Below are 15,154 nucleotides of genomic sequence, written 5' to 3'. Positions count from 1 at the left end.
CTGGCTCTTGCCACTAGTGACTTTATTTCTGTTCTTGCCCCTCGTTACTTTGACAACTAACCGCAACTCTTTGCCCCCTAAATACCTGAGTATGTGAGGTATAAGAGAAAAAAAGAAATAAAGAGGAACATGGGACTGACTCATACGAACTGAAGGCATTTCAAAAATCCACAAAATATCACTATAAAGTAGGCACGACCACCGCCTTTCAAAACTGACCGGATGCTCCGAGTGGTACAAAGAGGTCCACATGACCCCCTTCTTGTTCAGGAGCCACGTAGCTTCCTAATTTCTCCCAGAAGTCTCTCACTTCAGGCCTCAATAAATTTTTAATACCAATTTTATAACCTGAGGAAAAGAAATCAAAATGTCCTCTTAGTCTGTAACATTATCAGGAACAGAAACCCTTAGTGGTTTGTGAAAAAGCAACCACAACTCAAAAAGCCAGTATCTGGGGCGCCTGGGTGGCGCAGTGGGTTAAGCGTCCGACTTCAGCCAGGTCACGATCTCGCGGTCCGTGAGTTCGAGCCCCGCGTCAGGCTCTGGGCTGATGGCTCAGAGCCTGGAGCCTATTTCCGATTCTGTGTCTCCCTCTCTCTCTCTGCCCCTCGCCCGTTCATGCTCTGTCTCTCTCTCTCTGTCCCAAAAATAAATAAATGTTGAAAAAATTAAAAAAAAAAAAAAAAAAGCCAGTATCTGCTCCTAAGACTCCAGTCTGGAGGGTGCCTCTCCTTTAGCACTGCACCACACTGGGGCCACAAAAGGACCCCAACATGGCCACAATCTCCTTCACATTCTGCATTTATTGGACGCTGTGCACTCTGATTTAGGACATCGTCTCTCTGCCTCCGATGTATATATACCCCAAAAGTAAAGTATATATACCCCAAAATTAAAGTACATACACCCCAAAAGCAGCAGTGTGTTACCAGGCTCACAGCAGGGTTCAAGGTAGACGGTCAGTCAAGCCCTGAGATTTTTGCAACCAAGTTCCGAAGTTAAAATGTTTCTCACAGTTGTCAATCAAAAAAGAAGTCAGAACAGAAGGTTCCCAGAGATGGTAACCATCCTGGAAACGCTCACTTCCTGGGAATTCTATATGATGATTCAACTAATGAGAATGTGTTTGGACCCATTTCTAAGGGACTCCTGGAGACTCTGAATTCTTAAGTCCCAGGAAGGCAGTTGAAAACAAAGTCAGGCAAGAATCCCAACATTTCACTTCCTTCCACCGAGAAGTCTAGATACAGAATGGAAGGACCTGTTGAGATCACTGGAGTAAGAGATTTCATTTTGTTGTTGGTTTCAAGGCAAAAGCTCTTGCAGAAACACCACAATTATACAGAGGGAAAAACTTCCGTTTTCAGGTATTTTGTTACGTTACTATTGACATTTAAAAAAGAAAACAAAGGGAGCACCTTGGTGGCTCAGTCGGTTAAGTATCTGATTCTCGATTTTGGCTCTGGTCATCAACTCACGGTTTGTGGAATCGAACCCCAAGCAGGGCTCTGCTCTGACAGAGTGGCTCTTTCTTCCCTGTCTCTGCCCCTCCCCCCATTGTGTTTTCTGTCCCTCTCACATACTCTCTCTCTCTCTCAAAGTAAATAAACATTAAATATATATGTACATATATATATTTTTTAATTTTTTATTTTTAAAGAAAGAAAACGAGAAAAAGGCAGAGTTTAGAAACCTGTCTCATCTGGAGAACAAAAAGTCTGAGATGTTAGAAAACCCTAACAGGCTCTTCTACTCTGTAAGAGGTGAACCTACTATGCCACGGCATAAATTTGCAATTGATACCTCTCCATCATTTAGAGGAGAGCTGCCATGTAATTAATCGTAAATTTAAACCCTGACTAGTAGCCATGCTTTACTTTGGCGGGGGGGGGGGGGGGTGGGGGGTGGGGGGTGGCATATTAAATCAGGTGTGGAACGTAACTTGCCCCAGGCACAGCTAACCTGAACAAAAAAAGACAAAAATAAGGTAAAGATAAACCAAAAGCAGCTTGTTTTCATTAATAATAAAATTCACTAAACCTATCCCAAGCATGCTGAGTTCTAGCTGTCAGCAAGCCCTCTTGCTCAACCAAAGACCCCCAACAGTTAAACCCAGAAATAGACAAGACTGCTTAACTCATGCTCCAAAGAAAACCCATTATGCCTATTTCTCACTGCACTTTCTGGAGACATTGACAAGACGTTATGCGATGACTGGACTCTTCCAATTGGACCAGAAAAGCCCCGAGAGCAATGGAATGCCTCAAAGACCACACCTAACGTGTCCCCTTCTCTGCCCGTGATTGTGAGCTGAGCACATACCAACCCTCAGCTCACGATCACGTGCCCCCTGCCTGCTCTCGTGCACGTACCCCACGGAGCTCATCTCTGTAAAACTCTAGTGTCCATCTTGCAGGTGGAGAGGTCGGTTGTTTAGGCTCAAGCCTGCAACTCTCCTTGGCTCCTGGCACTCAAAACAAATGTCTCCCTTTCCTTCTTCCAAACCCTTGTCTCTTGAGTGATTGGCTTCTCTTGCCATGAGTTTATCTGCATTTGTTCAGCAACAGTGTTGGCAAACCCAGCCAGGAGCTATGCTTTCGGTTTGTGCAGCCCTCCTGGGATTCCCCCAGATGGATCAGTGGGCCCCGGCAGCCCGCCAGAGCTTTCCTGCTCCGTTCCTGAGTTAGCAGCTGGAATAGATCATTGGGCGACATAGCCACAGAGATGGCAGTTTTATGGGTGATTCACGTATTCGCTTGGCCACGTTGTGAGTTCCCTGCCAGCCAGATCCTTGACCATCTTATTCCCTTTCTTCCCTCATCTCCCAAAGGTGGAAGATTTCATGCTAAAACAGTTCTATTTTAGGTATAACAAGGAAAGAATGTAAGTTATAGCAGAAGGAGGGCTAGAAACTGAAACTTTAGTTCTCAACGTTTATTTTTGGAACAGAGAGAGACAGAGCATGAATGGGGGAGGGGCAGAGAGAGAGGGAGACACAGAATCAGAAACAGGCTCCAGGCTCTGAGCCATCAGCTCAGAGCCTGACGCGGGGCTCGAACTCACGGACCGCGAGATCGTGACCTGGCTGAAGTCGGACGCTTAACTGACTGCGCCACCCAGGCGCCCCTGAAACTTTAGTTCTAAAACACTCGTCATCTTCTTCCCCCCGGAAAGGATAACCATCATCATTTTTAAAAAATGTTTATGTATGTATGTATGTATGTATTTAGTTTGAGAGAGAAAGAGAAAGAGCATGAGCAGGGAAGAGAGAGAGAGAGAACCCCAAGGGCTCCACATGGTCAGTGCAGAGCCTGACTTGGGGCTTGAACTCACAAACCAGGAAATCATGATGTGAGTTGAAATTAAGAGTCCGAGGCTTAACCAGTTGAGCCATGCAGGTGCCCCACCATTAACATTTTTAAAAGAGGACCCATAACAAATTAATGAGACCAGCCAATCCTTTCCTTTGTGGTATAAACCATTTGGAAGTACAATGCATTCTATTAGTGATATTTGCTATTATAATTACTATACTTTCATCAAACTTAAAAACTTTTGTGCATGAAAGAACATAATAAACAGAGTACGAGGCAGCATATGGAATGGGAGAAAATATTTGCAAGTCATATATCTAACAAGAGATCAATATCTAGACTAATAAAGAGTATCTACACCTCCATAAAAAATATCAAATAAACCCATTAGAAAATGGGCAAAGGACTTCAATAGATTCTTCCCTAAAGAAGATATACAAATAGCCAGTAAGCATATGGAAAAATGTTCAACATCACATCACGATTCATTAGACAAATGCAAATCAAAGCCGTAATGAATATCACCTTAAACCCACTAAGATCATTAACTATCAACTAAAAACAAACAGAAACACAGAAAATAACGAGTGTTGGCAAGGATCTGAAGAAAATGGAACACTTTCTGTCTGCAACAGTGCACAAGGGAGCATAAAATGGTGGGAAATAGTATGGAGGTTCCTCAAAAGATTAAAAATAAAACTATCATACGGTTCTGCATTCCCATATGTGGATAAATATCCAAAGGAATTTAAAGTAGAATCTCAAAGAGATATCTGCATACTCATGTTCACTACAGGACTATTCACAAAAACAAAGAAGTGGAGACAAACTAAATGTCCATCAACAAATGAAAGGATAAACCAAATGTGATCCACGTATACAATGGAATATTATTCAGCCTTAAAAAGTGGAGGAAATCCTTTCATAAGCTACAACATGAGTGAAACTTGATGACATTGTTAAGTGAAATAAGCCAGTCACAAAGTTAAATACTGTATGATTTCACTTAAGATGAGCTACATAAAGTAGTCAAATTCATAGGAACAGAAAGTATAATTGGTAGTTCCTACAGGCTGGAATAAGGGGGACAAGGGAAGTTTTTGTTTAATGGTGTGATGATGAATTTTACGTATCAACTTGACTGGGCCACCGGTGCCCAGATATTTAGTCAAATATAATTTTGGGTATGTCTGTGAGAGTGTTTGGGAGTAAGATTAACATTTGAATAAGCCGACTGAGTAAAGCAGATAGCTGTCCCCAGTGTGGGTGGGCCTCATCCAATCAGTTGAAGGCCTGAATAGAACAAAAAGGCTGACCCTTCCTTGAATAAGAGGGACTCCTCCTCTATGACTCCTTTGAGCTAGGATATCAATTTTGTTAGCAAATTGAAAAATAGTATTCTGGAGGTCATACATGTGGTAGGCATTGCTGCAAAGTTGGTTGTTGTCTCGAATCTCCCAGCTTACCTTGGAGTAAATTGATTTCTCTGCTGTCTCCTTCACTAAATATCCCCATACTCTGTGCCTTCCGTCCATCCAGAGCTTTTTCTATGAGATAAAGCAGGCTTTCCAAGGTTAAGCCACAGTGTTCATACACCAGAGAAATGATACCTGCCTTAATGCTGTCCACTACTATCTAGAAAATGAAAACAGAGCCCATTATTTTAGCATATTTATTAATAAAGACAATGGGTATGTAATACGCTCTGATTTTTTTTTTTTTCAACGTTTATTTATTTTTGGGACAGAGAGAGACAGAGCATGAACAGGGGAAGGGCAGAGAGAGAGGGAGACACAGAATCGGAAACAGGCTCCAGGCTCTGAGCCATCAGCCCAGAGCCTGACGCGGGGCTCGAACTCCCGGACCGCGAGATCGTGACCTGGCTGAAGTCGGACGCTTAACCGACTGCGCCACCCAGGCGCCCCTACGCTCTGATTTTTAAAGACTTGTTGTCAGAAACTGTGGAAGGAGGAAGGTAAGCTTTCTCCTTTGTTGGTTTCTTTTTAAATAATTTCATTTCTTTTCTAATTATAAGAGGAGAAAATTAAGTATACCTACAGTCCCATCCCTCAGGGGTAAATACTATTAACAAGTTAGATTACTTTCTTCCAGTCTTTTTATTTTTGTACATACCCGTGCAAAGACATGTGCAACTTTTAAACATAATAACATTCAGATCATACGATTTCACAATGGACTTTTAACATAGATTTAAAGTTTTCCTCTTAATTATGAAGTTTTGAATTATCAATAGTGATTGATTGAATATATCCCATTTAAATAAATATTAAAACCACTGTGGTTTGAATTCAACAACCAAATAAAGTTTTCATTGTGATAAAGTTAATTCATTAGCAGCAGACATGTTGGAAAGTCATTCAAGTCCACGATTTTTTTTTTTTTTGCCCGCAAACCTCATGCCACTTTCTGAAGGTCACACAGTTCCACCCAACAAAGAACTACCACACAGTTACGATCTACTTTTTGCTTAAACACCCATCACATGTATAATAAAATAAGTAATTATGGCGTAGATTTATGTAAAGAAGACAAATAGGAGGATAGACCTACTTTATTTTTTACATTTTAGTTACCATGCAGTACAATATTGGTTTCAGGAGTAGATTTCCGGGATTCATCACTTACACATGACACACTGTGCTCCTCACAGGTGCTCTGCTTAATACCCATCACCCATCTAGCCCACCCACCACCCACTTTTAACCAGTTTTTGTTGTTCGTTTGTTTGTTTTACCCAGATTCTATCACCAGTTATCCTTTGTGCCCAGCTTGATGCCCCTTATTAAACATCAGGGAAACTGTCTGGGGCCCACCTGGAGATCAAAGCTCTGATCTTGCTTTCATGTGTATCCACTAAGTCGGCCGGTTGTGAATGATCAGAGTCAATTTCTTTCAGTGCCCAGAAAGAATACTGACTTCATATCTTGAAAGCAACCATTTTGTTACAAGTACAATTTTTTGAAAACACTTTCTAAGTAGGCCAATGAATATAACCTGCCCCGTGTCATCCCTTCAATATGTCCCTGTGTATCAATGCATACATATGTACACATATATACAAATACGCACACTCACGTATCTCTAAAAATCCGTGCTTCCTATGTCTTCTTTGTGCTTCCTTTATTGTTCTTATTACTCATATTAAAATTAAAATATATAACTTCATTTAGAAAGGACATTTTTTTATGTCTATTTTTGAGACAGAGAGAGAGAGAGACCGAGACAGAGAGAGAAGGTGGGGGAAGGGCGGAGGGGGGAACAGAGGATTCGAAGCAGGTGCTGCACTGACAGCAGCGAGGCTGATTTTGGGCTCGAACTCACGAACAGTGAGATCATGACCTGAGTTGAAGTAGGACGCTCAACCGACTGAGCCCCCCACGTGTCCCAGAGAAAGAACATATTTTAATTTAATGGCACCTCATTAAATAGGTCACAAACTAGGATTCCTGACATTCTTCTTTTGAGAAATGGTGGTGACATGATAGTATTTAATTCCTTGGGCATTCCAAAGAGGTTTTAAAATAATCCTTAATCACCTTGCCCTTTTTTGGGCCGAGTGCAACAAATTCAATTCAGTAAGAATTCACTGGACACTTAACTACTTGCAAGGTGGTTTGGCCTTTCATGCTTTCTTAAAAGTAATTTTGATTTATGGGTATCTTTATCGCTTCTGATTTTTAAAAGTGTTTTGGGTCTGTAAATTTCCACTTACACTGTTTTGCTTTCAGAAGATGAATCCTTTTCATACACACGGGGGCCAAAAGATTGCCATACGTCCTCTAGTGGGGATGAAAAAGGAAAAAAAAAAACACCAACCCAATTCAAAAAAGGGCAGGCCTCCTAACACACTCTGTACCTCATATGCAGGAATCCGAGATGATATTAATATGATGTGGAGCTGGGAAGCATATGAACCGCTGTCATCATTTTTATGAACACCATGCCAAGTTTTCTTTGATAACAAAGGATAGGAATGGCTTCCAGAAACATTGCTTCTACAGGGAAAAGAGGGGAAGAAGTGAAATTTTAATTTCCTATTCATTTGATTCTGATGCTGGAGCACCTACATGTTGTCTGCGCATTACTCATACTGAACAAGGCATGTGGCCGTAGGACCTCAGTCTCTCCCTGCAGTTTTTGGGGACAGCAGCAAATGGGGTTCTTGAGTGGGGAGGGGCTGGAGCTGGCCTTTGGGCCTCTCCTCCTGCATTTGAAGGACACTGGAAAGGTCTTCTGGAACTTATTTAGCATTTATCGGGCACTCAGAATGAATATAGTGACATACTTAGGGGTTCAAAATGACGTTTTAAAGAGGAACAGCTGAGAAATTTTAAATTTCCTAAATCATCTGGTCCCCACAGCTTTCTGAGTAATGACTCTATTCTCTTACCCTTACCCCCACAGTCCCATTTGGATATGCTTATTCCATAAAAAAAATTTCTGAAAAAAAATGTTACTTTTGCTCAATAGCTTTGCACAGAACGTGTCCTACAGTCCAGCCTCTTTGTAGGGTCAAGAATATTTGAAATATAAAATTTATTTTGAAAGTGACAGATTTCCCTCTTCAGAGAACACGTTAAAGACCACTGGTCTTGAGGACTAAAGAGTTATTTCTGTTGCTGTTTCATAGGATAGGAGCCAGATAATTATACAAGCTCCCTGCGTGTTAGCTAAATTATTCTAGAATGAATTCTTGGTATCATGGGATGGTCTTGAGCTTTTAGGAGATGGAGGTTTGCTTACCGCTTGGGCAAAGCTTCTAAGGATGCCAAAACAAGCTGTTTCTCCAAAGCTTCATGTAATCCCACTCGATCCCTCACAGTCTGGGACAGACGTGGCTGGCATTTGGATTTTAACAATCTAGAGCAGCACGTTCCGCTCGCCCAAGGGGGTCGAACTTTAAATAACTCCTCTGAAAAACAAATAGCACCGGCTCAGTTGTTTACTTCAGTTCTTACTTGCTTCTCTCAGCCAAGTCTACCTAGATAAAGGCATCAAAAATCAAGCCGTACCAGGGCACTGCTCCAAATGGCAATAATTGTAGCCCTTTCTACAGACTCTGTTTGGATTTCTTATCGTCTCAGCACTGTGGCTGTGAGTTACCAGTCATGTCAGGTCAAGAGACAAAGCTCAGAGAACCAGCACCCCTTTTCTTGTGAAAACCAGTTAATCAATGTATAGGCATCACGTCCATTTCTGCATTTCTTCTTGGCTTCAAGTAACTTCCCATTTGTTAGGATCTCACCGGGTGTGAGTCAGTGGAAAAAAAAAAAAAAAGATGGCAGAACTCAAATCACTTTTGTCGATGACTGTTGTGCACTGTGCAGATCAGAGGGCTTAGCTGAGAGTGGGTCTTATCCCTCCTCCCTTTCCACTTTGCTTTTTTTAATGCCATTCTTCCTTCTTCCGTGCCTATTTTCATTCCTCCCTCTCTGTCACCAGTCCCAATTCTGCCTGCGTTACTCTTCTCTCTCCCTGTTTTTGGTCTCCTAAACTCCTAAACCCAAGAGTAACCAGAATAATAATGGAGGCACTGATATTTGACTTTCTGTATTTCATCTGAAATCTTTTTTTTCTTACTCATGAACTTGAAATATACGGGGGGGGGGGGGAGAACTTGTCCTGAACATACTTTAGAGACTGCCACCCACATGCTATTCCCGAAAGACCTAACTATCCTCCTCTGTGGGAATTTGTGTGTAAATCCATTCGTTTCTACAATAGTTGGATAAGATAGAGTTTTCAAATGCTGCTCACTTTTACGTAGCGCAGTTTTCTCCCAAATTATTTTTCGTAGGCGCTTTTCTCTTTGTCTCTCCTGTAGCTCCTCATCTTCTCTTTTGGGTTCATTCAAGGTCCCATACATAGCAGTAGCTTCCCTAGGGATTGGCCAATCTAAGTTGGACACACAAGCAATGTAATGATGCTTCCAAGCACCATACTCATTATCTGTTGGAGTATAGGGCAGAAACCACCCAAACCTAATGCATTTGGGCATCCATAAGCAGTCCTACAGAAAAAGAAATGAGAAAGAGAGTTTGCTAGAAATTTTTAAGGACAGTTTCCTAGTAATAATGTTTCAGGTACACATAACTTCTTTACATTGAGATTTCTGGTGCTGCTGACTTGTCATCTGAATTTGACTCTAACAAACAAGAACCATCCCTGACTCTGTAGAAAAGTAGTCTTTGATGACAAGATACGTTACATATGAATATATGTATTAGTCATCTTTGTACACTTGCTCCCATAGCATTTGATTTACCCTAGATTCTGAGGATTTTGAGCAATAGTGTATTAGTTTGTTTCAGACCAAACCTTCCACTGGGAACACCTTTGGTTGAACCACATGTTCTTGCCAGTATGCAACCAGCTTTGATATATGGGAACAGCAAATTTCACGTGATCTAATTGAGTCAAGTATCTAGACAGAATATTATAAAACAATTCTTTGAAGGTGTATAGAGCTACGAATGCAACGTCTCATGTAACCATGACCCCAGAGAGAAGGGAAACCCAGAGAGGTGACCCCAACATTTGGCATTACTTTTCATTTCAAGGCATCTGGCAGTTCCAAAGGAAAGCTCAGGCTGAGAAGCAAAGCAGAAAGTTAGGGCTGAACGACAGGGAAGCTGAAAAGAATTTTAGGTATTCTCACGAGGAGGAGAGGAAACAAAATTAAATTCAGGGCTCACTAAGGGCAAGAGCCTTGGTGATCACGCCAGGCTTTCAGCTGAGATCCTTATCAGCAAGGATAAGGAATTAGACAACTATCACGTAGACTGAAGCCAGCTTTGAAAAATCTCTTTCTCTGACTGGATTTAAGTCATCTATTCCTAGCCTAACCAAATGCCAGAAACAAAAGCAAATTCTCTCTGGAAGAAGATAACCTCATCCAGAGACTCAAATTATTGACTTATAACCAATATCTGATACTCCATCAAAAATACCAAGCACACCAAAGGACAAGAATTGTTTGTTTCTCCTTTTGTCTTTCATGATCTGTTATTAAGTAGAGTAAGACCCTCAGGAGAGCCATGCGTTGTAATTGTTAGGCACGAACTTAAAAAATAAACAACCCTATACTTAATATGTCTGGGAAATTAAATAGCTAGGTGAGAAATTTTGGTAAAATAATCAGATCAGCATTCTAGAACTGAAAACCATAATAGCAGAAATTTAAAACTCAATGGACCAGTTTAAAAGCAAATTAGAATCCAGCAAGAGAGAGAATTAGTAAACTGAAAAGCCAGAAGAAAGATGCAGGCTGAAACACTGACAGCCAAGAAAGGTGGAAAAGACACATAGAGAACATGAAGCTTGCAGGGCGGGTGAGTCAGTCTAACACATAAGTACTGGAACCGCAGAGGAAAAGCAGAGAAAATGGGGCAGAATATGAAGGGATCGTCTCCAACAGCTTTTCGAAACTGAGAAAAGACACTAAATCTCAGATGCAAAAAAAAAAAAGAAAAAAAAAATCACTGTAAATCACAAAATAGGAGAAACACATACACATGCACATTTCTGGGTACCTCCTAAAAAAATTGCATAAGACAGAAGACAAGATGGAGGAAAAAATCCTAAAAGCAGCTAAGGAAATAAGGAGCAACAATAAGGGAGCAACAATAAAACCTCCTGCTTCTTCCAAAAAAAAATGTGTGCGTATGTGTGTAGAAAATTAAAATATTTGACAGTAACATAGAAACTGGGAGGAGGTGAGCAGATGCAGGGTCCGAAGCTTCTGGCTTTATCTCAGAAGTGGTAAAAAAAAAAAACAAAAAAAACAAAAAAAACCCACCCTAGAATGAGTGCTGTAATCTCTAATACAGCCAGGAGAAAACAGCTAAAGAATTTAAAATTAACAATCTAAAAAATATGGAAGTACTCCAAAAGAAAAAAGAGAAACAAGATATAAAACACAAGGAACAAACAAAAAGTAAATAGTGAAACGGTGGACTTAAGCTTACATATATCAGTATGTACACAAATGTAAACAGAATGACCCCAGCTAAAAGCCAGGGACTGTCAAATGTTAAAAAACAACTCCCCACAACCACATTCTGTTTCCGAGACATATTCCTTAAATACGAGGACATAGAAAAGTAAAAAGTCAGAAAACAATACATATGCCAACACCTCGCCTGGGTTCTTAAATGCTGTAAACCCAGGACTCAACAGTTGGTTTTGCATGTGGCCTCTCCATGGGAAGCTAGGTATTTTCTGAGATCAGAAGCTCAACACTAGCCCACTCTGGGAAGTTTGTACACGTTAAAGAAGTAAGTTATTGACTTGTATTCAAGTATGTCTGCCATTACATTTCATTAAATCTTTAAGAAGAAAATGAGACAAGCCAGAGGCAGAGTTAATGGCAGAGGATGTTGGAAATCCAGATTTACATTCTTTAACAGATGTGAGCCAAAGAGGGATCAGATGAGGTTGTGGTTGTACAGCAATTTTCGAGGTGAATGATCATGGATAAAATCATACCATATAATAACCAAAGCTTAACTATAATTTCTCAGGAAAGAAGTGGACTTCGTTAGCCACGGTAAAATGTTTTCTAAATAATTAAATTGAGCATTTGAAGATTCTTAAAATTACACGAATTATTAGAACAGTGTATATCTGCTCACTTACAAAATAAATTATCATATTTAACTTGTTTGCTCTGAAGGGTAAGTTAATTATGGTTCAAATACTCTCCATTACTGTCTTCAGGGAAGGAAGCTACCCCAGTTGTCTCCTTACAGAACACAGCTGTTATTTGTGCCCTATCGGTAGGAAGTGACAAGTAGTCAACCTGTTCAGTTAAAAACTTCCAGGCCCAGCTGACTTGTGCAGCTGCACACAAATCTTTTGGATTCAGAAAGGAAAAGATATATAGAGAAATGAAGCGCGGTAACACCGTAGAGAAATCCACTTTGGCCATTTGCATCCTTTCTGAAAACCACTCTTGGACAATCCTACAAAGAAAGACACAGAAATTTAGTTCAGAACGCTAGTATCTAAAACCGACCAAAAATCTAGGACACATATTGGTCATTGTTCTTTCTATAATGTTCTAACTATAAAAAAAAAAACAACAAAACTTAAATCCTAGGTAACACACAGCTAGATTTTTAAAAATACTGTATCTACTTTCACTGATCCATTCTAAAGGTGAATAATAAAAATATCTAAAATCTACAGGAAAAAGGTCTGAAATAAACATAGTTATTTAAGTTATAAATCTGGATTTTCTGCCTTTTCCTTTACTCCAAATTCAATAAATCAGCAAGTCCTGTCAGCCCTACAAATATGTACCCTCATATCCAACCACTTTCTCTCCACCTCCACTGCTATCACCACTGCAAAGCTCCTCCTTCTCCCTCCTGCACAACCGCAATAACCCCTTCTGATAGTCTCCCCCATTCCACTCCTCTTCCGAGAGCCCATTCTCTACATGGCAGTGGAGGGGTTTTTTTTTTTTTCTAATTTTTTTTTTTCATTTAGTAACCTCTATGCCCAACGTGGGGCTCAAACTCACAAACCTAAGATCAAGAGTCACATGTTCCAGAGACTGAGCCAGCCAGGCGCCCCCTCAAGTGTTTTTGGTTTTTTTTAATGTAAATTAGATAATGTCACTCATGCAAGTAAAACCCTACAATGACTTCCCGGTGTTATTAGAATAAAACCCTGTAGCTACATCACACTTAGTGGTGAAAAATCAATGCCTTCCCCCTAACATAAGAACAAACCAAGAATGTTCACTCTCATTCCTTCAATTTAACAGGCGCCGGAGATCCTAGCCATTTCAACAAGGCAGGAAAAAAAGTAACTAGTATACATATTGGAAAGGAAGCAGTAAAACTGTCTCAATTCATGTATGTGGAATCTACAAAACCACTTTTAAAAACAAGGAATCTGCAAAACAACCATTTAAATTGTCGAACTAATGAGTATAAAATGGTTCATGATTTTCTTTTATCTTTTTTTTTAAGTTAATTTCATTGTTTTGAGAGGGACAGAGACACCACAAGTGGGGGAGGGGCAGAGAGAGGGAGACAGAGAATCCCAAGCAGGCTCGGCGCCGTCAGTGAAGGAAATTGTGAGATCGTGACCCGAGCCAAAACCAAGAGTCAGATGCTTAACTGAGCCACCCGGGAGACTCTGATTCTCTTTTATCTTTTTAATGTTTATAGGATCTATAGCAACATTCCCTTTTTCATTCCTGATATTGACAATTTTCTCTTCTTTTTTCTTGGTTATTCTTGCCAGGAGTTTATCAATTCAATTACTTTTTTTTTTTTTAAACAGCTTTTGTTTTAATAAATTTTCTCTCTTCATTTTCTATTTTATTGATGTCAGCTCTTCATCATTTCTTTACTTCTACTTACTTTGGGTATAATTTGAGTTTGTTTCTAGTTTCTTAAGGTGGAAATTTAGATAGTTAATTTGAATCCTTTTTTTTCTTTTCTGAGGTAAGAATTTAAAGGATATATTTTCCTCTAAGCTGTACTTCAGCTTCATCTCAGCCATTTAGATGTGTTGTATTTTCATTGTCACTCAATTTGAAATATTCTAATTTCCCTTGTGTTTTCTTTTTTGACCACATGTTTTTTATAAGTGAGTTAACTTCCAAATAGTTTTGGATTTTCTAGATAAATATTTTTGGGTTTTCTAGATATTTTATATTTTTTTAATCTCAAATTTTATTGCATTGTTGTTAAAACTTATACTTAATTAGATTTTAACAATTCTGAAATGTATTGAGTCTTATTTTTTGGACCAGGAAATTATGTATCTTGGTGAAAGTTATTTTGCTCATAAAAAAACTCATCTATTGGGAAGTTGTTGGCTTTAATTTCCTATAAATATTAGGTCAAGGTGGTTTAGAAGATTGCTCAGTTCTATATTCTCACTGATTTTTTTTTTGTTTAGTTGTTCTATTATAATTTACTCAGTTTTGTTTTATATAATTTGAAACTCTATTATTTGGTACATACATATTTATTATTTTATGACTTCATGATGAAGGGATCCTTTTCTCCTTATATAATGTCCCTCTCTGTCTTTCTAGTAACATTCCTCATCTTGAAGTCCATTTTGTCTGATATTAATATTGCCATCCTACTTTTATATACTTAGTATTTATATCCTATCCTTTTACTTTTAACCAATCAGAATCTTTATATTTACAGTGTATCCTTTGTGGTCAGTATACAGTTAGATCTTGTTTTGTTTTTTCTTTTTAAAGCTCATTTAACAACCACTGCCTTTTATTTGAAGATTTAGTCCACTTATATTTAATATAATTATTGATATGGTTGAATCCAGGTCTTAATTTTATTTGTTTTTTGCTTTTCCCATTTGTTTTATGAAAATTTATTCCTCCTCTCCTGTCTTGGTTTAAGATAATAAATGTTTTTGTATTCCATTTCAATTCCTTTACTGGCTTTTTAGGATATCTCTTGCATTACGCAATTGAGTTGTTGTTAGCAAGTACAATACGCATCGTTGACATTTCATAGTCTATTTAGAGTGAATATTAATATAAAATTAAAGAACAGTGCAGTGGTATAGTTCTTGACATCCTTAAGCTTTGGTCACGATACCACATCTACTTATGTTATAAGCCCCATAATACATTGGTTTTGCTTTAAACAGTCATATGTCTGTAAAATAACTTTAAAATTTTACATTTTCCCACACGTTACCATTTTCCCACACATTACCATTTCCCACACATTACACATTTCCCAAACTTGTACATCCAAGTTTCCATGTGTTATCAATTTCCTTAGCCTGAAGAATTTGTTTCAGCCTTTCTTCACTGGAGG

General features: G+C 39.2%; 1 protein-coding gene across 9 annotated transcripts in view; it reads right to left on the bottom strand.

Moving 5' to 3' along the window:
• The window catches only part of ECT2L (epithelial cell transforming 2 like), an 84,709-nt gene that overhangs the window by 36,368 nt on the left and 33,187 nt on the right, over positions 1-15,154 (bottom strand). For 7 of the 9 annotated variants that reach the window (XM_047858445.1, XM_047858442.1, XM_047858448.1 and 4 more), the window contains 6 exons: positions 12,136-12,298; positions 9,093-9,345; positions 8,079-8,247; positions 7,192-7,330; positions 4,781-4,949; positions 220-348 (listed from right to left, as the gene is read on the bottom strand). In XM_047858445.1, coding sequence (XP_047714401.1) covers positions 220-348; positions 4,781-4,949; positions 7,192-7,330; positions 8,079-8,247; positions 9,093-9,345; positions 12,136-12,298 — 1,022 coding nt within the window. The other 2 variants (XM_047858451.1, XM_047858449.1) reach the window with 2 other exon arrangements.

This window comes from Prionailurus viverrinus, chromosome B2 (assembly GCF_022837055.1).
Source record: "Prionailurus viverrinus isolate Anna chromosome B2, UM_Priviv_1.0, whole genome shotgun sequence".
NCBI lineage: Eukaryota > Metazoa > Chordata > Mammalia > Carnivora > Felidae > Prionailurus > Prionailurus viverrinus.
The sequence above is the reverse complement of the archived record's forward strand: the minus strand, read 5'-3'. Positions and strand labels throughout refer to the sequence as shown.